Source organism: Rhinolophus hipposideros (assembly GCF_964194185.1).
Source record: "Rhinolophus hipposideros genome assembly, chromosome: 7".
Classification (NCBI taxonomy): Eukaryota; Metazoa; Chordata; class Mammalia; order Chiroptera; family Rhinolophidae; genus Rhinolophus; species Rhinolophus hipposideros.
The window spans coordinates 72136640-72161395 of record NC_138053.1 but is presented as its reverse complement, the minus strand read 5'-3'; the positions used below and the strand labels follow the sequence as shown (position 1 = coordinate 72161395).

Below are 24756 nucleotides of genomic sequence, written 5' to 3'. Positions count from 1 at the left end.
TTATGCGGGCTGCTTCTGGTTTTGAGGTACACGTTCAGATGAGTAGATCCGGTGGTTGCTCAAGTGCCCATTGCCACACTGCCTTTGCAAAAAGTGGTCCTTGGGTGATGTTATGTGAGACACCATGACAACGGATGAGATATTCTGTCTGTTGTAGCCTGATTATTAGAGGACACGCCGCAGGCAGGAAAGGCAAACCCATATCCCGAGTAGATGTCAACTCCAGTAAGAAATCACTGCTGTACCATCTGAATTTATGGCTGTGGATCTGATAATGCCAGGCTCCTGAGGAGACATCTCCATTTGCTTGGCCCCTTAATGTCCCATAATCAGGTGCTCAGTCTCTACAAGGGCTCTACACAGGCCAGGAGCCTGTGTAGTTCTCTGTGGCAGAAAGCATGGCCTTCCAGGACCCTGCAGGGCTGTGCTGTAACCTTCTGCTGGGGCTGCCAGAGACTCCAGAGTAATCTTCACCGCTACATGTACGAGCCAGAGTAGCAGCGCAGTTTGGACCGAAGCCTGAAACTGGATGTTTTGTGTGTGTGGGATCCACTCGAAACTGGTAGCCTTCATCAATGGGTTAGAGGAATATACCAAGTACAATATATGTGCTTCCAAAACCCCGAGACGCCTGTGAAACGCTGTGCCTCTATCCCAGCGCTGAGTATGAGGTGCAACAAATTGTCCTTTACTGTAAAGGAGTATGTACGTCACTGGTCCTCTAAATATTTTCTCAGGGTGGCCGGTCCCTGATTCTTCAGGGAGTTTATCACCCACGTGCTGGCACACAAATCTTACTAGGGCATCAAGAGTACTTGCCACTTTCTGTGGCCAAATCCACCTTGAATGCTGTTTCTGCAGAATGGTCAAGGTCCTTCTAGACCACACTGTGACATGGAGCGGGAGATTTAACATCGCCTATGGGCAATGAATAATTGCTGGTCATCCCAGAGAAATGTGAACTGCTTTTCATTCCCCTTTCTGATGGAAGTTAAGAATGAATGCAATCACTGCCTGTCAATGCCAGAGCTTCCAGTCAGCACCACAGCCAGCATGGCAGTTACAGCAAATTAATAGCAGTCCACCATCATCCGCTATCATCCCCCTGCTCTTTGGGGGAGTCTGATGAGTAAGTGAAGTGAGTGTGGTTACGATGGAGCCCTTTACCTCGGTGTGCTTTCAAATTGTGGATGTTGACACTGATAACTGCATTTCCTCCTGGGACTGCTCCTGGTTTACTAACATGGCACATTTTCAAGGTTCCCATGTGGCTCTTCCTCCACCCGTCAGGGGTCTAAATATATTTATCCCAAATATACTCATATACTTGGAGACTGGGGAAAGAGCCCCAAGGTGGGACCCATTGTGGGACAGACTTTGGCCAGAACTCCATTTATCACCTGGTTTCAACAGACCCTGTCTACACAGAGGGCCGTAATGGTATTCAGGGTTCCCTGGAATCCTTTTCAGTTTAGAGCTTTTATCCAACAGTCCTTAAAAATTCTGGGTATGTATAATGCATATACTTGTGGCAGCAGGGCTTTTCCTCAAAAAGACCCGGCCTCCCCCTCACTGTGCACTGAATTAGTATATTAACTTAGATGTGGGACCATGATTTTCTCATTGTAACAGGCTACAGCAGCCTTCTGTTTATCAGCTTGCCTTTCTTTTTTTGGGTTGTACAAGTCAAGTAACACTCTAGGCAACTGTCACTCGGAACTTTATGCTCTATTAGCCATTGTTACCAAGCCCTGCAGATCAAGGCATTCTAATTTCCATTTCAGCCTTACCATCCGTTGTATTGTGTCCACCTCGCCTCTGACATTTAAGTAATAACACATGGGCTCTATCATTCAAGAACCCCACCATCCCTTTATCATAGCATGTCCAGTTCTATGGCAGCATTTTCTGTCAACGTTTGCCTTCAGTAGGCAGCCATCACTGAAATTTCCAGATGCTGAGCTTTCTTTATTGCCTCAGGGTCCAGAGCTGGTCACTCTGGGGGTGGGGTCATCATTCCACCTACTACAAACAGCAATGGGGTGTTTGCCATGACTGATGAGTAAACCTGCTCCAACCTCCTCTCTTGAGGGCCTGACTGCTTTGTAAGACTATTCTGGGTATAGATTGTCTTAGCCTCAGTTCTTCGTAACAGCACAGCCTGAAACAAAAACTTGTGGGCAAGTCATTTATTTAGGAAATGATCCCTGGATACAGGAGAGATACACAGGAGTACAACAGAACAGAGGAAAGCCAATGTAAAGATGCACTGCTGAATTGGCCATAGAAAAAGTCTGCAGAATTTTCTGAATGTTTGCCAGAACTGTCTGCCCAGGGAATAAAAGGAGGAAGCACTATCCACCAGTAAGTGACCATTGGTCAATGGTGGCCCCATGGGAACCTAACACCTCTGCACTCTTGGGCTGTGAAACTGTGAGAACGAAATGAATTCTGTGGGGATCCCAAATCACAATTTGGAAAGGTACGTACCAAGAATCCAAAGGGAAGTGCTAGCATATTCTCTGAGATCCTGGTCAAAGACTGCATGTAAGGAGTCGCCACAACTGTGGCAGGAGGTTGAAGAAGGCAGGGCAGGGGTCTGAAGTGGGGCCCAGGGCTCCTGATACACAGATGAAAAGCTTGAAGGCTGGAACACACTTGGCATGTGTGAGGAATGGACGAGAAGGCAGGATGACTGTGGCACTGCGTTGAAGTGGGCAGGGACCAGATCCTGTAGTTTGTAAGCCCGAAGAAAGAATGTGATGCCTAGCATGAAAAGTGCTCACTACTGAGGAAGGTAGTCCAGGCAGCCTAGGGAGAAGGCAACTCTTGAGCTAGACCCCGAAGATCAACAAGGTTTTGCTAAGATGGGTGGGCGATGCTAGTTTAAGCATGTGAAAGCCCTGGAGGCGCGGGGAAGCTTTTGCAAAATTAATTCACTAAAACCTCTATTATTTTTTTATTATAGATGCCTGCACAATGGTGAAATTAGACAAAGTAAAAGATGAATTCCTGGGTTTTTACCTGTACACGTTTAAAATGCAAATTTTTTTTATTATAAGCTCAAGCCCTGATATAGAAACATCCTGAAGACTACATTTATAATCTTCAGCATCAAATTACTGCCTTTATTATAATAGGAGGGGGGCGGGTCACAGGTCAACTATTTTCTTCCACCACCAATCGGGAAAAAAATGAGGAACCTATGATTCAATTTAAGAGCAGTTGCTAGAAATTTCAAGCAAAGCATTCACTTTTATGTCAAGATTACATTGCTTTCAATTATTTAAGAATCCTGTTACACTCCTTACTCCTTTGATTTCCACTTTACTGTTTCTTTCAGGACATTTCAAAGAGCAGACAACAGATGAAGTGCTTCAACTAAGTTACAAGAGGATCAAAAGTAGCTGTATGCATCTATTTGAGTTTCGTCTAGTGTTAGTCTTAGACTTAGTGTTCATAAAAATAAACAAAACTCCAAAGGTGGAAAAAGAAAGTGCACAAATTCGATAGAGAAGGGGAAGGATAGAACTCTTCAAGCCATATTCATTCGGATTCTAGAATTTGCAGAAGTGACCTTAGAGGACACTGGCCTCATTTTCAAAATGACCCAGAGGGACAGGAGACTAGCCCAGAAAAACAAATTATTACTAAACTTTGAATCTAGACATGACATGATAAAATATGAGCTGATCAGTACTAGAGAATAATCTGGTTTGAGTCCTAATTCATACAGTCCTAAGAGTTGCTAGGATTCTTAGAGATCACCTAATCCAGTATCAACGCCAATACAAAAAGCCTCTGTAAAACCCCTGGGAGCCTCAGCAACACGTGACCCTGAAGCTGGAGGCTCTAGCTGGCAGCAGGCATTTCTATGTTGGCTATGAAATTTGCTTTTAATCTTTAATTGCCAACCCCTAATCTTAGGTTGTTTCTAGGAAAACAATGTAACTCTCTATAAAAATTTATAGCAAACTTCATACATGCTTACCACCCAATTTGGGACTTAATTTACTTATATGAAATCTAAGAAGAATAAATTATCAGTATAAATTCCTCCATACTAGACGAATAGTTCTTTGAAGGCAAAACCATATATCTTGTAAATCTTTATTTCTGACTTAAGCAGGTGCTTTACTTATAATATGTTTTTGAATGTTTGTTGAATGATGAATGAATAAATGAGTGAATGAATAGACTGAAATGAAATGAATGCCCATATTTTAAAATAGCATATTAGTTAGTTTCTTGCCTAAATGTTAGCTCAGGAGGAAAAAAGAATACTCAAATATCTGAAATATTTCTCGAAAACTTTATTCAAAGTTATTCACCTCACTGTTAATAAAGTGTACAGTTAATTTTCTGTGCCAGCATTATTAGGCCTGCCCATTGCCGGCAATGGACTTTGAGAAAACCCATTTCCTGACACTCAAAAGTTAAATTACTCTTTTCAAAACATACCGAACTCCCAATACTTGCAAAAGTATTTCATGCACCATTTCCCCATCAATCTTTTAATCTGAATTTACATTATTAAGCTACATCAGCGGATGTTAAAATGAAGTCATTTTAACAAATTATGACTATACAAATCAAAATACCACTGGTTAACATTAGATGAGAGTATTTTACAAACACTACATGTTCCTTTGCAATTTGAAATATTGCATTTCATATTTGTGTAGGTTTATTTTAGATAACTGAAACTTCACAGAATTTAACAGCAAATAAAGTTTTAAAAAATTTAGTTCTGTACATTAGTTCCAACTATCTCTATTTTACAATCTGTAAGGCTCATGTCCTAGTTCAGCACCAAAGAGATCTACAAAACTGTCTAACCAGTCTTATTCATCCCATGTGATAGTTTTCTTTAGGTGAATGTCTGAGAAAATGCCTTATAGATCCTACTTCCAGATCTTGAAGTGGAATACTCGTTTTGACCGGTCACACTATGTAAAAACTTGGGTTTTACTTTTTCAGTTTCATTGAACAGATTTTTAAAAAAAAAAAGAAAAAAGGACAAGAATACTGACACCATGAATTTACGTTGACAGTCTTTAAGTTGAATTTATAACACTGAAGCATCAGAAGTAACCTAATAATGCCTTGCCCCATCCTTCTTTTGTTTAAAATTTTTAAAAGGCAACCAGAAAAATGTTTTATTTATTCTCAAAATAAGGTACAAAGAAGGACTGAAACAACACACTTCCTCACACACACGTGCCAATCACATCAATGTTGTTCCGCATAATCCACCTTGAACTGATTCCGAAGCAGACCTAGAGCTACATGCATAGCTCCCAAGTGTACCACCAGATGTCTGCCCAATGCTACGTAGCACCTCTCTGTTCAGATGTCATTACAATAATTCGTCACTGCTGGCCTGGACTTAAAGCAACGGTCCAGTTTCCAGAAGCAGTGTTACTGTTCCAACTCTCTCTTCAGGATGTACAAATTTCAGAAAAAGAGCATGTTTGTCTTGCCATTTTCACGCATGGTTTGTTCTTATCACTTTTAAGACCATATTCCCTAAACTAGAAACATTTTTCAAAAACCACAGGTACTTTCAGTAATCTTGTTTGTTCGAAGTATAAAATTCTTACATGTTTAAAAAAATTAAAATTGGAGACGAGTACCTCAGTTTTTTTCCGCCAGAAGCACACGATTCATCCTATCACTTTAAAACTAAGCCTCATGCATACAAATGGCCAGAGAGGTATGAAGTTTTCCCGAACCCTTAATTTCATCTGAGTACATTAAGCGCTGGCTAGATCACAACAGGAAGCATATTAGCAAATTGAGCAAAAAGACTTTCCCCAAGAACACTATAGTTCTCCAAGCTCCATGTCAGTCACATAAAAATTTAAGCAACATGTAATCCTCTAAAATTGTCCCCAGACATCCCCATTCCCAGCTGTTCCCATACAGAGCCCACCCACCCCAGCCCAAACTGAAGTCTTGTACCCCACAGAAGTATCTTAATGCTCCCCGTTACTAATGACAGTTGCTTCCGGTTCTGCTGCTGTTGCAGGGAGTCTTGGCACTTTTTTAGCAGGACTTGGAATATGCTAAAATTAAAGGAAAGATGTTGTTGTCTCATGGTTGTTATTGTTGTTGTTGTTTTTTAAGAGTCATGGTATTGATTAAAGTTCCAATAGAAAAACTGTGGAGAGGTTTATGCTAAATACATATTCTATGTAACTTTTCATAGTGGGAATTAAATGTCCATTCTTTACCTTATGGTGAATTTATTATACAATTGTTGAAATAGCAAGAGAAAGAGGAAGGCCACAGAGACCCACCAGACACAGTCTTTTACTTGTTACATCCTGCATTTGCAACTCAAACACTAGTAGCTTGACCTGCTACATAATTTGTATACTAGGAAGAAGCAAGACTATGCATTCACCAAATTTGTGAAGAGCAGATAAAATAAATAACTTCAAGGTTATAAAGTTCTCAGTTTGAAGCCTGGCTATGATCCTGGTCAAGTCATTTAACTTCTTGCAGCCTGATCTCCAAAACTGGCAGAGTATCATTTACGTCAAGGTAGTTTTTATTAGGATTAAATTAGAAAATATAAATAAAGTACCTGGCATATTAGGAATTCAAAGCATAGCTATTATTTATTGTTAATCTCCTTACAATTTTGGAGATGGATTTGACAATGGCCTGATAAGAGATGTGAGGACCTCAGCACCCTGTCCCTCTTCACCTCTCACCAAGACTTGACCACAAACGAGTCTTCTCTCTAGATCAGTCTTCCTTTAAATTCTGGTACAACTAATAAAGCCTAGTATTTACTGTGCACTTTTAAAATGCTAATCATTTAAGTGCAAACCACTTTATACAACTGGAAAATGGCATAGCCAGAATCCAATCCCAGAGCCCTTGCTCTGAATCACTCTGCTTTATTGACATTCCTTTAAGTTGCTAAATCTGTTAGGTCCCCTAAGCCCTGAGATCTGGGGATAGAAATTTTAACCTAGTCAAAGCCCAAAACCAAAAACAGCGAGCTTTACTTACCTCAGTTGCTGTGCTCGAATGCACAAGTCCTACTCCTTCATCCAAAGTGTCATCATTTGGAGAGGGCCGCCGGGCATAACTTCTTCTGTGCTTTTCATCCACTCTAACGAGGTACCATGTTCCTTCAAAGAGTGAATCTATTGAACTCTGGGGAATATAGTTGACTAAAGGAAAGGCGAAGAATATGAAAAATTAGTTATGACATACAACTTATCTGGTAATAAAACTAAAAACGTTGCATGTTTCCCTATAATTTTCACCACCATCAGATTAGTACTGACTATAGCTTAGATATCTAGATATGCTTATACGTAACATGTTTAATATTGTCATAGCCCCCCAATATACTTTTGGGTGTATGTTTATGTATATTAATAGTTTAATATTTTTACCCAAGTGATGAGTATCCTCTCTGAGCTTCATATTTTCAGCAAAGACATCTGGTGCCACACAAGTTCTTGAGTCAAGCCTTGATTTAAGATCACATAAACTTGCTGTTATTTTATCAAGAGCAGACCCTAAAATAATAAATAATTCCAACATTAAAAGATTAAAATTAGCCTAAACAAAATGTTGCCAAATGGAAAAAAACTACTGCCTATTGTTTAATTAAAAGATAAGATGATATCTATTTAACACAGCTTCCTATGACCTCTGATTAGACATTTGTTTAATGTCAGCCAGTAGCCACGTGAGGAAATAGGTGAGATTTAAAACTATAAATAACTTGTCTATGGTCGATCCATGATACAATTTTAATGTAATGCCAAATCTACCATCAGTTTTTCTCCATGTTTTTGCTCTCAGGGAAGACACAGAAGTTTCCTTAAATATAGCCAACCTGTAAATGTTACAAAAATTAGATAACTTAGATATGAGAGACTAAGAAGGGATCTGATATTATTCACTCATGATCAGATTCAATCATTAGAGTAAAAACTCAAAAGCTGCCTGCATTAAATAAATATGCTTCCCTTTCCCATGACTACATATGCTTAAAACATGAGATAAAAGATAAAACAAAGTTATTTGCCAAAAAAGGAAAAATCAAAAGCACTATGCCATAAAAATATTTAAGCTGACGTGGAAGGAAGGAAAGAAGGTATCCTGACGCAGACATAATCCTACCCCTTACCCAGTCAAGAAACATTTTTTAGAGAGTAAAAAAAATCTGGCTATGTTCAAAGAAGTAATGAAGACTAAAATGTAATAATATAATGATCTATGGAACAGATTCAAGTGCTTGCTTGAGAAGCTTGCAGTATCAACCTTACCAGTTGGTTCGAAGCCTCAGTACTCACCTGGTGTGGCATCTTGTGTAACTTTAAGGGAATACAGGGTGGCAGCCAAACCAGAACCGTAAGAGAACATACCAATCCTCTTTCCTGCAAGCTGCTGAGGTGAGAACCTGTATAGGAGGAAAGACTTATTAGGAAGTTTAGCTGATCTAAAACTGCTACAATGTGTAGGAAGCTAGGAGTTGGAATAAAAATTCATTCTATAGCCTTACGGACCTAAAGCTTTACCATCACAATGAGCAGACTGAAACAAGCATTTCCATCTCGTTGAGAATGACGCGGCTTGCGCAAGTTATTTTATAGAAAATAAGTTACTCTGTCAACATGGGATTTATGGTTCAACTGTAGGTCAAGAATAATAAAACCATGAGACTGGCCAGAAAAGCCGTGTGAAATTAAATACTCTGGGATTACTGCAGCGTCACCCCATGTATCTTTAATTCAATGGACAATTGGCAAGAAAGCCTGGAAATGAAATGTTCTGTGACCTGCCACCAACATACCTGGCACCAAAGTTGGTGTTAGAATTCTAACATTCCCTAAATGGAGTTAAGCAGCTGAAATTTATACTTACTGTGCTAGAACAGAAGCAAGCGAACCATATACTGATGATGTGTACATATTTCCATTTTGATTTGATACAAGCAAAGATGCCTTTGTTTTCTGATTAAAAAGTTCAGAACTAGCCTTCATAAATGCCTTTTCCACGTCTCTATCAAAGTAGGTATCTTCTAATTTAACATCCCTGAAAGATTCGTAAAAAAGATGGTTTTACAGTGTTCAAACACTATATTTTTATTACATTACATAGTGTATCCAATTAGTATTCTAATATGCAAGTGTGTGTGATTGTTTTTCCATTTGTTAAAAGCCAAGAAGCAGCATGCCAACTACTATGGAAGACGTAACAGTGGTACACAGTCCTTTTTCTCAAACATTTTTATTATAAAATTAAGAAAACTTAATTCTGTTGGGTTAATAAACCCACTAAATCTTCACTGTCACCAAACAGAATATACTACTATTTTAAGTCCATAGTATGTCTATTTAGTTAGAAGAGTCATTATATTATAGGAGCCAAGTCTTAAGAATTGAGTAGAATTTTATCGGATGGAGAAGGGACACAGGCAAGGAGAGAGAGAATGGGTTTAAGAGGCATAGCATGCTAGGGAGGCTTTCAAGTGGAAAAAGTAAGAAATATGAAAGCAGACTTTGATAGTGGCAGTGTGCAGGGTGGATATGGGCACAGGGGCTAGAGAGAGGCAGGGAGAAGAATGAAGAGGCTGTTTAAATATAGCCACTTGTGCGGCTATACTATCATAGTGACAACGGGAAGGAAGCTAAAAGGAGGAAACCAGAAAATCTGAGTACAAATGACTAAAGAATTCATGTATGTAAGCCGTCATTTCTCTGGGACTCAGTTTCTTCATCAAAGACATAAACAGGCTAGACTAAATGACTCCTAACATCCTTCTGGCTCTAAAATTTTCAGGACCGTATAAATAACAGTTTAACATAACATATTAAAAAATGCTCTCCTAATAGAAGGAAAAAAAATCACAACTCTTACCCAAAGGCTTCCAGGCCACTATAGATACTATTTTTATCTCTGTTCTGGTCATTAAGGAAGTCATTCAGCAACATCCGGGCCAGAGATTTTTGAACCAGTTTACAATAGGGTGAGTGGAAGATCATGAAGCCAAAATCATTCAAGGTAAAATCTTTGTCATTTCCCTCTGAAAAAGAAATCCAGAGAAATTATTAAATTAATATAAGTCACTAACTTTTGAAGTTTGATTTTAGAACAGGGCTGGGGGGCTTTATATCTTTAAAGAGAAACCAAATATACACTGTATAATAAAATAACTTAACGGTTTACAGTGCATATCAAAGACATCCACGGGGGCCCGCCCACTGTCACAGGTGGTTGGAGCGCCGTGCTCCTATGAATGGCCGGCAGCCAGTGTGAGCAGCCGGCAGCCGGCGAGAGCTGCTGTGAGCTGGTGACCGACCGCCTCAGCCGGGAGGAGAGCAAGGCTCATAATACCAGCATGGGCCAAGGAGCTGTGTCCTACACAATTAGACTGAGAAACAACGGCTTGAACCAGAGTTGGGGCAGTGGGAGGCGAACAAAGGGGAAAGGAAAAAAAAAAGACATCCACAGATAGAACAATATACATTACTGTTTTTCAAACTTCAGAGTCATAACTCTAGTGGATTGTGTCATCAATTTAGTGGATCAAGGCCAGTATTTTTTTAACCTTAAAAAACTAAGAGTACTTTTAAAAATGAAATAGAGTAGAAAACAGCAAACTGCATAACTTGCAGCATGGATAAGTAACTTTATAAAACTTTTGTTTGCATTTAGCATGCACAAACAATGTATTTCTTACTGCGTGTCATAATAAAAAGTTAGAAAAATCACTGTACTGTTAAATACATGCTGTTAAATAGTAAGACATTTTATATACTGCAAGAATGCTTCTTACCCAGAGCCACTAGGTTTCTGAATATCTGTTACTGAATATTCTTTTTAATCCTCTCACAACCTCTATAAAGCAAGGCTGGACTATAGAAAAAGCACACTTTATGTGATACTGTGTGTTTTAATAGCATGAATTCAAATACTGTCCTTTTCAGTACCATAAGAACTTTTTCACGGTTAAGGATGGAGATTCACGATGACATTAAAAAAATAAGTATGAATTCATAGGTCAAATGCAAATAGACTCTAGGGGAAGGGAAATCACATTTCAGTAATTTATTTTCACTACAGTTTTCTGTGGATCACAATTGCAAAAAACTAAAACCTTGTGAAACTACTTCTCACGAAAGATGAACAAAACTCAAGTTACTTTCTTTTACACTACTTTTGATTTTCTTACTGGGGGTAAATCGACCTAGGTATTTTTGCAGAGATATACCTCATTTCCAAAGCTTACCTCTCTTCCTAAATTACCCATTCCCAGAAACTATGGGAAAATAGCTATTTAGTAGGAGAGACAGAAATGGTTCAAGGACACTAATGAAGGATGCCCATGAAGCAGTTTCTCAGTGAAGACACCAGGCACATCACACCATCCTCACCAGATACCAAGTCAAAGAAATGGATAAAACCCACCTTTCTGCCACTGGGCACGGATCTTTTTGCGGTAGACAGAATAGCAGCGGTCTAACGCACTGAGGTAGCACTGAATGGAGAGTTTTCCATCTACTATAGGATACTCAGAAAGCATATCAGGTTTGTAAAAGTCATAGGCATGTTGCATATGTGTCCCACGAAGTCCTGTTAGAACCAAAAAGGAAGATGTCCATGTATTTCTGCTTTTTGATGTTTGTATGTTAGTAAGCACACTGCATTATCTGGGGGCCTTCCTTAACTATCTAGTCACCTCCCGCCACAGGCAGTGTTAAGAAACACAAGGTGAAGCCAATACGTAATTGAAACAACACCTAACCTTATCCAGACAGGCCTAAGACTCCTTGATATGCAACATTTTCATGCAAGTTTCATAAATCTAATTGGGAGATCGCAATTGCCTAACTGAACTGAAAACAAGTTAAACTTGCCACTTACTGTGTTGACTCTGGGCAAGCTATTCCATTAAGTTATTACTTAAAGCCATTTTACTTCTCTATAAAATGGGATGACATCACTTATACCATACAATTGCTATGAACAGTAAATATAACACATATAAAGCATTTAGCAGACAGTTCCTGCATTAACTGACCACTCAGTAAGTACTAGATTCTATTTTCAAATTTCCCAGCATATTGTGCTAATTTAAACTTTAACAAAAAACTTTCACAATCACTCACCTCGTTCAAAAATTAAAGGTGCATTTGGCCCAATTAGCAGAGCAACGGCTCCAACTCCACCTGTAGGTCTAGCATTTCCTGTGGCATATACAGCAATATCTCCAGCCACTACCAGGGCATACCGTCCTGAAAAACATTTTTTGTTAGTACACAAGGTGATCAACACTGTAAATATCATACACGCAAACTGAAATGTTATATTTTCCCCAGAATATGCTTTTCTCAGATTTGGTAAAGAATAAAAGATCTCACTAAGTTTTAGTAATTTTGTCCTACACAATAAACAATTCATTAATTCAGATAAGTTGAAAGTCATAGCTATCTTCCCAAATACATTCAAATAAGCCTAACTGGTAAAAGTTTGCACGTGGCATTAATTAAAAGGTAATTTTGGCTTATTCATCTGCAAGGAGTTTCTTTGGAGTAGAGGCGCGTAACATACCATCCCAAGAGCTGGACTCAATCCAGTTAACAGCATTGAAAACAGCAGCTGTGCCTCCATAGCATGCATTAGTTGTGTCTATTCCTTCTATATCTGTGTTCCCAGACTCCTCAAAGAGCTGCATCAAATTAGTCTTCACTGACTTGGATTTGTCAATGATTGTCTCCGTTCCAACTTCTAGCCGCCCAATGCAATCATAAGAAAGGCTGTTTCTCTCCATAAGATTTTGAACCACAGTCATACAAAGAGAGTTGATGTCTTCTCTATCTGTGCAGAAGCCCATCTTAGCCTGGCCCAAGCCAATAGTATACTTTCCAGCATCTACACCATCGTATTTTTCCAACTCTGCTTGATCAACATATTGAGAAGGAAAATAGATCTCAAGTGCAACAATTCCTACATCTTTTGGCCAGCAGGCTTCTGCATTCAAAGGAAGTGACCCAGGCATGGTGAAAGAGCTTTAGGAAAAAAACAGAAAAAACAGTTTCAGGTTATAAATTGCAGACTGTCAAGTTCAAACTTGAGAAATTGACATTAAGAGTTCAACTATCACCTGAAATATTAGTTGTTTCTAAATTTATCATGTTTTACTTAGGGCAGTCATTTCAAATGTGGAAGTAGCAATTATAGTATGAATGGGATACTATTATTTTAAATTATCATCTTTCAGAAAGGCTTGCGCTTCATTCAAAACTAGACATCTTTAGATTTAAAACATGATTAGAAGTAAAGAAAACTCAAATAAGGTTCTTCCATGTTGTAAAGAACTATAAGAAAAAACAAAACGACAATTTAATAATATGGCCCACAAATTAGAATTCAAGTACCTGACCTATTCCTGGCCATCAAAAAAAGTTTAAATAAGTCATTCATTCATTCATCATAGATATAATGATTATTCACAGCTATTGACTTTTATGAGTTTAAAAATTATTAGATCAAACAATATTGCATTCCTTACTGATCTAAACAATCCCAGTGAATAGAAAAGCCAGACTATAGAAGTCTACCAAGCTGATCTATACGTAACCCCTGATATTATAATCCAAAGAACCCTCCACCCAGAACCCAAATGATTAAAATTTTAAGCAAAGACAAGTTCCAGGACGCATCACAGGATCAAATGCCAATATTCTATCTTTCTACAGCTAGTGTATAGGTGATAAATGATCATAAAACCACAAGGTATCACTTAGCTTCTAAATCAGGGGGGAAAACTGATTTAAATTGGAAAACTGGTAACCCACATATTCATGGAACACCTAACTCTTAGATAACATCCCTTAAAACCACCTCTTCTTTTTTCAAAAGGGCACTAAAAAGTTAGACACTGTAAAAACTTTCAGTAATGTCTAGATTTACTTACCAACGTTAAAAAAAAAAAAAAAAAAAGAAGTGCTAGCCACTCAAGAGCATTGCTCTGTGCCTATGGGCAAGTCACATAACCAATTGAGCCTCAATTTCTTTATAGAAGTTGTATTAATCATAAAAATAGGAAGTAGTCTAGATATTTCAGAGGGAATTTAATACAGGCAAATAGATACAAACTTGCTGGAGGGACTATAGGAGAAAAGGGGGAACGTGGTTATTCGTATCCCATGAGCTCGCCTTCCTACTGAAGCTGCTGAGCTACAACCCAGAGACCCATTGCTGCTGTTGCCACTGACAGAAAAAGAAAAAGATGGTTACTTCTTCCCACCGTCTAATCTCACTTGATTACTTCCATTGTAGTATATAAGCAGAACACAGCTGGCATAGGAGTCTGAAAAATGTAGTTGTCAGGCTTTGAGCAGTAGCACTGTCCCTTATTTTTAGAGAAAGAATTCTTTCTATGTATAAACTTCTACAATTCAATTTCCTTTTTAGGTATCACATAATTGGATGGTGCTGCTTAAGTGGCAGAATTTCAGCTCTTCATTGACATAAAGATGTTGGCTTATGAAAGTTACCTGGATTAAACTGGTTCACTAACCTTCTATTTGCCAACTCACCAAAAATTTGACTCCTGAAAATGAAATGTCAAATCCTGTATTTATGTCACTTGCCTCTGCCATTCTGCAAACTCTGGAATAGTATTAGGTATAATGAAATTACAGACTACTGTTACAGTGAGTCAAGTTTTGAAATCTTGAGAGAATATCTAAAGTAGAAAGGCTGCCCTTAAACCATGAAATCTACCTTTAGCCCATAGGGCATCAAATAATGTATCTATTAAAACCTCAAAAGTAAGCACCTTGAAATATAATCATACAATCTAAGTTACAGGTCTTAAGGGATACCTGTTGAATCTTCCTTCTAAATACTAGAATCTTATCCATATATATTTTTTTCCCTTCATCTGAACAATGGCATGTTACATGCCAACCCTTTGGGGTAAGTTCAATAGATGATCTTTGCCCTCTCAAATAGTCACTGTCTCATGGGATAGTAAGGTACAAATGGATCATAATAATAAACAACAGAGAGAGTCACCTTACGTTTTGGAGAGCTACCTAACCCAGCCTGGCAGCAGGCAAAGGATAAGAAAGGCTTCTTGGTTCCCGCTGCCTGACATGAGTCTTACAAAGAGGAGGAGTGAGCAGTAGAACTCTGCAGAAGCAACTGCTGGAGGAAGATTTTCAACAGGATGAACAACGTAAACAAAGACACACACACTCCAAGGAACTATAAAAAGTTTTACAACTACACTGAAGTGCAGTGTGAGGCCAAGTGTGTAGACGAAGTGGGTGAGAGGTCAGGAGACCTAGATATGCATCAGGTCATAAAGGTTCTGGCATGCTGATGCTAGGAAGCTTTAACTTGATCACAAAGACAATAAGAAGCCAGCAGAGAGTTTAAAGCAGGAATAACCTGGTCCTATTTTAGTGTGGAAATGAGTGCTTTCCCAACTCTAAAATCAAGTTCAGGGATGACAAACATTTTTTGAATGCTATTAGGAAGCCGATACAGCAGTCCAAATGAGACACAGACCATGAACTAGAACAATTACTGCACGACGGGTGAAGAGGGACAGCTTCAAAAAACACGGAAGCAAAAAACTGGCCGAAATTGTGACTGACTAGACGTTAGGAAAAGAAGGAAATGTTTAGGATGACTCCCAGCCTCAACTGTTTTGACTCAACAGGCTGACCGTCAGATACACTAAGTGAATAGAGAAGTACCTGTCCACTTTCCCTTCTCCCACATAAACCCATCAATTTTATAATCTAAACTTTGCTACACTGAAGTTGAAATGAAGACATAAAGGGACTATCTAAAGTCACTAGACAGAGTCTAAGTTTATAGTAAAATTAAAATATTAGTAAGATTAAGTCTTCTGCACAGTCCACAGAAAAGAGCTCTCCACAACTAGTGTTTAAAAAAAACAAACGGCCGGTCCATATACTTAGAAGAGGAACCCGTCCTATATGCTACCTTCTAAGTCACCAAAGCAGAGGCAGCAGGATTAACCACTTTCCCAGCCTTTCCCACAAGGTTACCCTTCAGATTCTTTTCAACTCTTCAAACTGCTCTACACATGCTAAGGACAGTGTAATTTTCCCTGCGTGACCCAACTGCTTGCAATGCTTTTGGAAATAAAATGGACAAGTATATATAATTTTCTGAAGGTATAAATACGTTTATAAAAATCCATAAGGCCAGGCTTTATTTCCAAAATTAATCCATATGTACCATATATACAATGACTGACTAGCTCTGATTAATTCTTGTACAGTGGTACTTACAAAATAAGGTGTTATTCTTAAACCTTCTAGAGGTTAAATAAATGACTTATTTCACTTAGGAAAAAACTGTAGCTTAACTAAAATAACCCACACATACCAAATTAAATCATGCCCCTGACCTTGGTATGGAAACATTTTTTAACTCAGTCAATATTGCTCATTCTTGTGGCTATTTTCATTACACCTCTTGGTAAAAAGCCATCTAATGTGAAATTAGCTTCTGGTTGAAACTGAGGAAGAGTAAGATTAAAAAGGGAAAGAGGAAAATTAACACAGGGAACTAATTGCTTCCGTGGCATTTCAAACAATAAAAAGTTCATACAGTTTCTGGTCTGTAATCTTTACTCTTAAACATCCTATGAAGTATAGGCTCTTACGTTGTCCTCTCAAACGCTCTCTGAAGTAGGCTGGATACAAATTAGAAAAATAAAAGAAACAAAAAGGCCAGCTAAAGATCTGAGATGTCCACATTACGGTGTTAACCCCATAGAGAATGGGGTATTGTGGTTAATTCACTATTCTAAATAGCACACAAATTTTCTAAATATAATACAGTTTAAAAATCGGACAGTTTAAAAATTGCCTGGATATATTTTTATTCTTTTGCTGATAAAAAGGTACTTCATTATTTTTCAGAGTATTGTATTCACAATAAAAAATGTCTAAGCAGGACAATGGGGATTCTGTATTTATAATAAAATATGTAAATTTTCTTTGTAAATTTCATCTTTAAAAAGGAGGGAAATGGTACATTTTTAACACACAACTCTGTAACCTTCCAAAGCACTCTTCCAGCAAGAAAGTACCAACAGGAAGACTCAAGTCTGTTCTAAAGTGAAGGCTCACCCCCTCTGGTGGACAAAAGGGGCTCCATGTCCTATTTCCTCGCAGGACACAGAAGGGACTGATGAGATCCTCGGAGAATCTTTAGGGTCCATGAATGAAAGGGAACTGGAAAAGGTACGGGAGGTGTGGAGGGGGAAAGGCAGGGAAATAAGCTGAGGGTGCTGATCCAAGGGCAGCCTTGACCTAGCTCCTAATGGCTGGCTAAGGGAGGGGCTTAGGCATCTACCCCAGGAAGTATGACGCCAGCCTCCTCAGGAGGCTTTCTGCCTTCACTCTCTCTCCTGCCCTAGGCTAATCTCTCCAAAATGCTTATCTGACCTTCATTAAGATGCTGTTTAAAATTGCTCCAAGTCTCATCTCTATTATTTAGGGTTAGCCTCTTTGCACTAGACCAAGAGCTTCTAGAGAGCAGGAATTGTGTCTTGTTCGTCTTGGTGTCCCAGGTACCCAGCTTAGCACTTGGCATATGGTAGAAGCTGATGTTGAATAAATGAAATCCTACTAGCCTTTTAATCTCAAATCTATAACAACTGTAGGAAATCATAATACTGAATGAAGCACAACCCCCCCAAAACAGTAGAATCATGAGAGGAGCTCCATGGCAATACAAAAAAGCAATGGATGCAAATAATTACATTATTGGGTCAAACAAATTTGCAATCACTGTTCAATCTTACTTAATCGTAAACATCCATCCATAGCCCACATATGCTATTTTTCAAGGTTGTAATTTTAAAAGCACTATTGGCATACATGCTTACCTGTGATTGTTTCTGATTAAGCAGTTATTGTGGTCATATTTTATTATCTAGATTTTTTTCTCTTATGAGTGAACACTAATTTTTAAAATTAGTTCTAGATTTTAACTTTTCATCTAAAAAACACAAAATTAGACAGTCTTCTGAAGCATTATGGCATTAACTAATATTTAAAACCAATATTTAAAGATAAGGTATTACACTGTAAAGGATTTTAAGAATGTATGGTGCATACAAATGGTTATTTGCCCTAGGATAAAAATTAAATACCCCCTACCATTAGAGAGGCACACTTCCCTTTTAAAAGCGTGACAGGATGCCATACCTGTGTGAGGGATAAAGAACTTCAGTCTCCAGGTCTGTCACTGTTTCTTCCTTCAGGCACTAGAATTTCAAATAAGAACTTTTTTTAAAGTCATAAATTACCACACAAATTCAAATAACAATTTCACTTCAAAGTGCATTAACATATAAACATTTCCTTGTCCAAATACATTATTATATAGAACATAATTTGACTTTGCTTAGAAAAAAATGGCACTTAAAGCTTATAAAACTTTCCCCCCCTTATTTTATTTGGTCTTACATACAGTGGTAGGTTCAGTCCTGGTAATGTACTGACGTAAGTTCATAGCCAGGCTTTAAACCAAGTATGATGCTGGAAGAGTTGTAGCCATCTTTACTAAATTTGGGTTTTCAAGAATTGGGGGAAAGGAATATAAACAAGTTGTATTGGGCTAACAAATTTCTGGAGTAACGAGACACATTCAAGAGCTTGCTCTGCACTTAGGAGCTTGTGGCTTTTAACAATAATTTGTGCCTCTCTGAGTCTGAGTTTCCTCATCTGTAAAATGGAGCTAACATCTGCCCTCCTGGCTCATTGTGAAGGATTGCTGAGAAGATACAATATGTGAGTAATGCTTTGCAACAAAGCACCAACACACTGACTACTATCCTAGTTCTTAATTTTCAAATAAAACACCTTCTAGCAAGACCTAATTATCTTCATTATTTAACCTTACCCTCTTGTTTTCAACTTGGCCACCCTCCCCCTCCCCAACCTTTTAGAGTGATATTCCCCCTAGTGCTTATATTAAAAAACATAAGTATTTGATATATCAAGACAAAGGAACATCAAGCTTTGTCATCATTTAAATTACGTGGAAATAAAATGGGAAAGTGACTTTGGGGCATTTTCTTTAGTCCATCTGTTCTATAGGATTGTTACTTGAGACAACAGTTCCTATGTTTAACACAGTTCCCTTTGCTCTCTAATTACGGGCCAATTTGGTATCTGCCCAGAGACTACATTCAGATGCTATTTAGTAAAGCTTTATTTCTTTTATATCATTTCATCATTAAAGAGCTCTTTACAGATATAGTTCCTTTTACTTCATTAAGTTCACCCTCACCCCCCCCAAACAAATAAATCCTGAGTTTTATAGGAAAAGATAAAAAACCTCTTTGATTAAAGTATTACATATATGCTTTGAGAAAATAACCTATTTTTGTTCTTTATTCTTTATTATCTTTATTATCTCAAATTACACTTTAGTATCTCAAATCATCTGCAAATTAAGCAGACCACAGGAACCAGTTCTCACTGGGGGGAGGGGGGAGGGAGATGATTTCATATGATTTCCTCTCCATGTGGAGAGGATTAAATAACATAGTAATAGTCCTGTTGAAGCCATGAATGTATACGCCTTTAACACAATTTATGCCAAGGAAATTTCCCCTGAACTGCCAATAGTCCCTCTTTCAATTTTGATTATTTAAATTGCGGAGGAAAGTTGGCGGGAGGGAAGGAAGAGAGAGGGGAAGAAAGGGAAAGGGAAAGGGAGAAAAGTGAAGGGGGAGAGAGCGTGGGGAAGAGAGGCAAGTAGAAAGAAACAGAAGGGAAAGCAGATTCACAGAGGGCTGCTGTGCTACTTAAGCTCTCAGGAAAAAGAGGCCTGGTGAACAAATGGAGGCAGTGAATGCCACTTTGGGGAAGAAATCAGAAAGGGATTAGACTTTCCATTCTCTTCTGTAATCGCTAGAAGGGTTCTCTATTCTGACTAAAACAACAGGTCATCAGCTTATTTCTATCAGAAGGTGTTTTCAGAGCAAGTGATTGATAGAAGGAAGCATGGATCAGGAAGCAGTTCATGAATCACAAGCGTTGGGCAAGTCACCACAAAGCACGTCTGGGACTCCTGACATACACACAGACAGGCATTTCAAGTTGGGCAAAGATTAAAACTGAAGAATGATTAGACTGCCTAGGGCCAACCAGGTTCCTATAATGATGTTTTCTTCTGAGGGTTAGTCCGTGTTCTGAATTTCTCCCTCCTTAGCCTTGATTCAAACAGGTGGAACTCATCCAGTACACATTTCAGTTCATGATAAACTACTACATGACAATCTTTTTCACTATTACAAGAAAGAAATCCAGGAAATTGAAAATAAGCTGCCTTTCCTCCTGAGGAGCAAGCAAGCAAAACTACTGTTAAGACAGCTTTGCCTACACCTGTACACTCTGGTCTAGTTCTCTAAGTATAAAACACGGACATCCCTGCCTGCCCCCAGTTACCCGTCTACTTATCAGAGATTCTACTTGTATCTCAGGGCCCTGTTCTAAGCTACCTCTTTCAGGAAGGTTTCCTAGAGTTTTCCAGTCAGGGCCCCGTACTCCTACAACATGCACGTCATTCACACCAAAGTTTTCATATTCTGCTCTCAATAGAAAACTAATTATGGGCACTCTTCTTATCCGCACTGGGTTCCTAGATTCAGCTTGGGGGAAGGGCTGTATTTTGATTCTTCTGAAATCCCTTTGAGACCTTGGAGTTAAAGGGCCCTCAATTGCCATTGTTTGAGGGACAAATCTTATAGATTCAAGTACTTGTTGCAGCCCTCATTAGTAAGCTCTCTTAGGTATCACTTTTAAGATGAGCTGCAACACCAAATAACGTCCAGAAAATTGGCTTTTTACTGCTGCTGTTCAAAACGAATGGTAGGTTGCAATTTTTCCCAGGTCCTAACCTGAAATATGTATGAAATCAGAAGAGAACATTTGGTCTTACTATGATTCCCACATGCACATATCCCCAATCATAAACCCTGCAAAGACAAAGACTGTGAGCATGAAGATTACCTTCTCTTCTGCTCTAACTATACTCAGTTGACAAACAGCAAGTGAGCATTACCACAGGCCAAGCATTATTCAGAATTGAGTCCTACCACCCTCACATTAGATTGGGTAACATTTTTTTCAACCTTTTTAAATGGAACCAAATAGAGATTCTGATATACGGCCCATAAAGCTCCTCCATCCACAACCCAACTGCATCTCCCACATTCAGTTCCACTGGATTATGATTTTTAAAATTCTAGGATACCCAGGAAACACGTTACATCAATATCGGGGTTTTGCATTTCCTGTCAGAAAAGCTATCTAACATCTCAATCAAAAATTTGCAAAACCACTCCATTAAGAGAAACAAAATGTCAAAAGATGCTGGAGGAATATTTAAGTAAACAAGATCAAAAGCAAGGCCCAGAATTAGCTTAACAGATGACATGGCCCCAAACATTAGCATCCATTTAACTCTCCCCATTGAAAACACCTTCTGAGAACTGGGGTTACTGACAAAAATAGAATTGACTGAACTAAACCAGAAATGAAAAAAGGGCAAACTTACAAACTTGGAGGAAAGAAACCTACATCGGTTAGACACAAAGAACGTCTTTCTCCTCTCCCATAAGATATGCCATCCCCGCTCTCCTTATGTATATAGTACAAAAATAACTGAAATTATAAAATTAAAGTTTTTGTCAAAGGAAGAACACAAACTGTTAGATGTCCCAAGCTGCAAAGAACCATCTGGCACAGATACATGTTAAGGACTTTCAATCGGCCTTCTAACAGAATCTGTGCAATAAAAGTCCACGCCCTATCTCAGCAGGAAATATCTATTAACTATACGGGCACTTCCTTTTCCTTGTCTTAATTTTGTCATTTATCTTGCCATTGTTTTTCATGATTCATTCCTGAAATAGAGCAAATGTTACTTAGCAGCAGCAGAACACATCATTCTACTACAGCAGATTGGCAAGAGCATCAGCAGGAGGAAAGAGCCGCAGCAGAGGTGAGCCCCAAAAGAGGCCTCTGATACCCTAAGACAACAAGCATGACAAGCTTTACCTCTGTCCAAATCCCTACTCCAGGGTGAGTCACAGCAATCCTTTCTCTACCTCTGGTCACGGCAGGGCAAACGTTTTTCAAAGATCCCATATACTTGGCTTTGAAATGTCCTTGGCTTAACCCAAAACCTCTGGTGTGGGAAGGCCCATGGGTATCTGCTCATTACATCATCTTACCAGGTCAGGCTGGTCCTGAAGCTACTAGCAGGAGGGAGGTACAGGTTTTCCTAACACTGAGGAACCCTATTTTTTTTTTAATGGGCATACAAAATACGGAGGTGGGAACGTGGGAGGCAGGAATCTAGGATACGTGAAGCAAACACACAGAAGCAATCAAGAGCACAAGTGCTCAGCCAGGTTAAATCATGGTTGTGATGCTTTCTTGGACCCGAGCTAGGAAGAAAAGTTATGTTACCCACTTGCCTTTGGCGGCAGGAGGACACACCCCCTACCAACCTACAAGCTAAGCGTGCTCTTCCCCATCCTTCGGCGTCCTCCTTTCACCCAAGGCTCCGGAAACGCCCTGGCAGCCCAGCCCCTTTCTTTCTCATCCCCCCTGATGTCCCCCTCCACATACACACACACTCCCCCACTCCCCGCTTCCTCAGGCACCTCCCGCTCCCGGCTGACTGTGTCACTAGAACCCTAGCCTCCAACGCCCTTTCGCCTCCTCCCCTCCGCAACTCGCCCGCCCACACCCGTGTCCGCGGCCCCGCTTCAGACTCGCTGAGGTGGTTCCCAAGTCCCTGGCAAGGGGGGCCCCGCACGGCCCCGACTCACGGCGCGCCATCCTCCGGGGCCAGGTCCACACCTCCGCCCTGACCTGGACCGAGCCGGAGCTCCTTCGGGCCTAGTCAAGGACACCGCCTCCGCCCGGCGCTCCCCGCGCCCGCAGCCCCTCGGCAGTCCGGCTGAGATCCTCTTCGCGGGGAACTTACCCAAAGGTGACCGAGAGGTGGCCAAGGGAAGCGAGTGAGCCACGAAAGTGCAGTACGCGGCACCTCCTCTCACCCAACAGCTTTATAGCCGCTCACCCACCCAACTCCAGCACCGCCGGGAGCCGGTGGGAGGTGGGTCAATGGCTCCAGCAGCCAATCGCGGACGGCAGAGTAGCCGGGCAGTGCCCGCCTCCCAGTCCAGCTTCTACCAATCGGAAGGAAAATAGAGGCGGGTACTCGCTGGGGTTTTCCCTCGTGGCTGGAAGGGCGGAGGGAAGGGCGGTGGAAGGGGCGGGAACAAAGTCGGAGGGCCGAGGAAGTGGGGTGAGAGAGTGACGTCAGGTGGCCCGAGAGCCGACATGCCAATGACAGAGCGGCACGAGACGGTGAGAGCCAACGGGAGCAGAGTGAGAGATTCTCCGACCAATTGGAGCCGAGTGAGAGGACATGGGGGCCAATAGGGCCTCCGCGTCCCACCACTGGGGAGAGATGGTCAAATGTGGGAGGCAAGTTGGTTCCCACTTGAGAGTCTGAGGTTGCCTAGCAACCAGAGCTAGGCTTCACCTGTAAGATTTCTGACATACTTGATTTGAATTCAATCTTAACGTTTTCTGGTTTCCAGAGCAGCTAAGTGAGCCAGCATTACAAGTTGTAACAGAATACGTCACCCAGAATTTGTAAATCAGTAAATATTCTAAATACCTGATTTGTAAATACCCAACATTGTCACCTCTATTCAAAACTATGTTGATTTTTTTAAGAGACTTCTATTGGGACAATTCTTCCTAACTAAACCTAAGACAAGATAGTTTGGGGTTAGATACCAGCAAGGGAGAAAAGGCTTTACCTGATCAGGGAAGTTGATCCTGATTCTAGGCTTTTTTGCTAGCCCATGCACTGTGAAGGAAGGGGCTTCATCCAACATGTTCCCCACTGCATCTACTGAGCTTGATATATGGTAGGTGCCAAGCAAAATATGTTGAAAGAAGGAAGGGACCCCATCATTCTCAGTATAGGGAATCCACAGGATAAGGACTGCCTAGCTGCCCCGGAAAAGAGAGGAGCAATTCAAGCTCAAGGCAATCACTGAAACACTGGGAGAATCCGAAGGAGGACAATTATGACTTTAAATTAGACTCTACCTCCTCTCTTCCTCAGATAGAGAAACCATAATACTAGTTTTGGTGGGGGACCATGACTGGTTCAGAGTTGTTTGTATCTCTAGCCCTCTAGTTTTGGAAGCTGTTGATTAGGGGTCACTGATGATTCTGCGCATCACATAACTAGTTATATGGAATTTATTATTCACTATAGATACCAACCTAGTAAGAGATATTCACAGCAACAAAGTGGCAAAATATATTCGCTTGGACCACTGTGAAGTGGTGGCATAAGTTGTCTGGGGGAAGAGAACCACTCAATAATGGTTATCACTTCACAATATGGCCCATGACATTCATTCTGTTCCAGAATCAATGCCATTTCATGCCTTCATAAAGTAATTAGACAATAAAGAAGGAGACACTGTCTGATTGTGATCAACAACAATTTTGAGAGAGGAATTAAACATTCCTGGCACATTAGAATGCATTGAAAGGCAATTATGGACAAACACAAGAAAGATGCAGCTTTATCCTTAGAAAAGGACAGAAAATAGTTCCAACTCCAGGAGTACACAATAGGGAATGATTAGCCAGATAGTCATGAGGGTGA

At 39.9% G+C, this 24756-nt stretch overlaps 1 protein-coding gene across 4 annotated transcripts; it reads right to left on the bottom strand.

The window, feature by feature from the left end:
- Positions 1 to 2: 2 nt before the first annotated feature.
- Positions 3 to 23194, bottom strand: HMGCS1 (3-hydroxy-3-methylglutaryl-CoA synthase 1). 4 transcript variants are annotated; one of them, XM_081053400.1, is made up of 11 exons: positions 23044 to 23194; positions 18243 to 18301; positions 12589 to 13046; positions 12147 to 12272; positions 11446 to 11610; positions 9895 to 10060; positions 8899 to 9069; positions 8328 to 8434; positions 7419 to 7544; positions 7027 to 7190; positions 3 to 6068 (listed from the first exon to the last, which is right to left on the bottom strand). In XM_081053400.1, the coding sequence occupies exons 3-11, from the start codon at positions 13034 to 13036 to the stop codon at positions 5979 to 5981; spliced, it is 1563 nt and encodes a 520-aa protein (XP_080909526.1). In that variant the 5' UTR covers positions 13037 to 13046; positions 18243 to 18301; positions 23044 to 23194; the 3' UTR covers positions 3 to 5978. The 4 variants fall into 4 exon arrangements, with proteins under 4 accessions (XP_080909526.1, XP_080909527.1, XP_080909528.1 ...); XM_081053401.1 differs by lacking the exon at positions 23044 to 23194 and adding an exon at positions 22886 to 22950; XM_081053402.1 differs by lacking the exons at positions 18243 to 18301; positions 23044 to 23194 and adding an exon at positions 16433 to 16453.
- Positions 23195 to 24756: the final 1562 nt, after the last annotated feature.

Coding starts and splice junctions, on each gene's coding strand:
- HMGCS1 (XM_081053400.1), bottom strand. CDS start 13,036: ATGCCTGGGTCACTTCCTTTGAATGCAGAAGCCTGCTGGCCAAAAGAT. Junction 7,545..8,327: donor TACACAAGATGCCACACCAG/GTGAGTACTGAG, acceptor TTATTATTTTAG/GGTCTGCTCTTGATAAAATA. Junction 7,191..7,418: donor AGAGGATACTCATCACTTGG/GTAAAAATATTA, acceptor CCTTTCCTTTAG/TCAACTATATTCCCCAGAGT.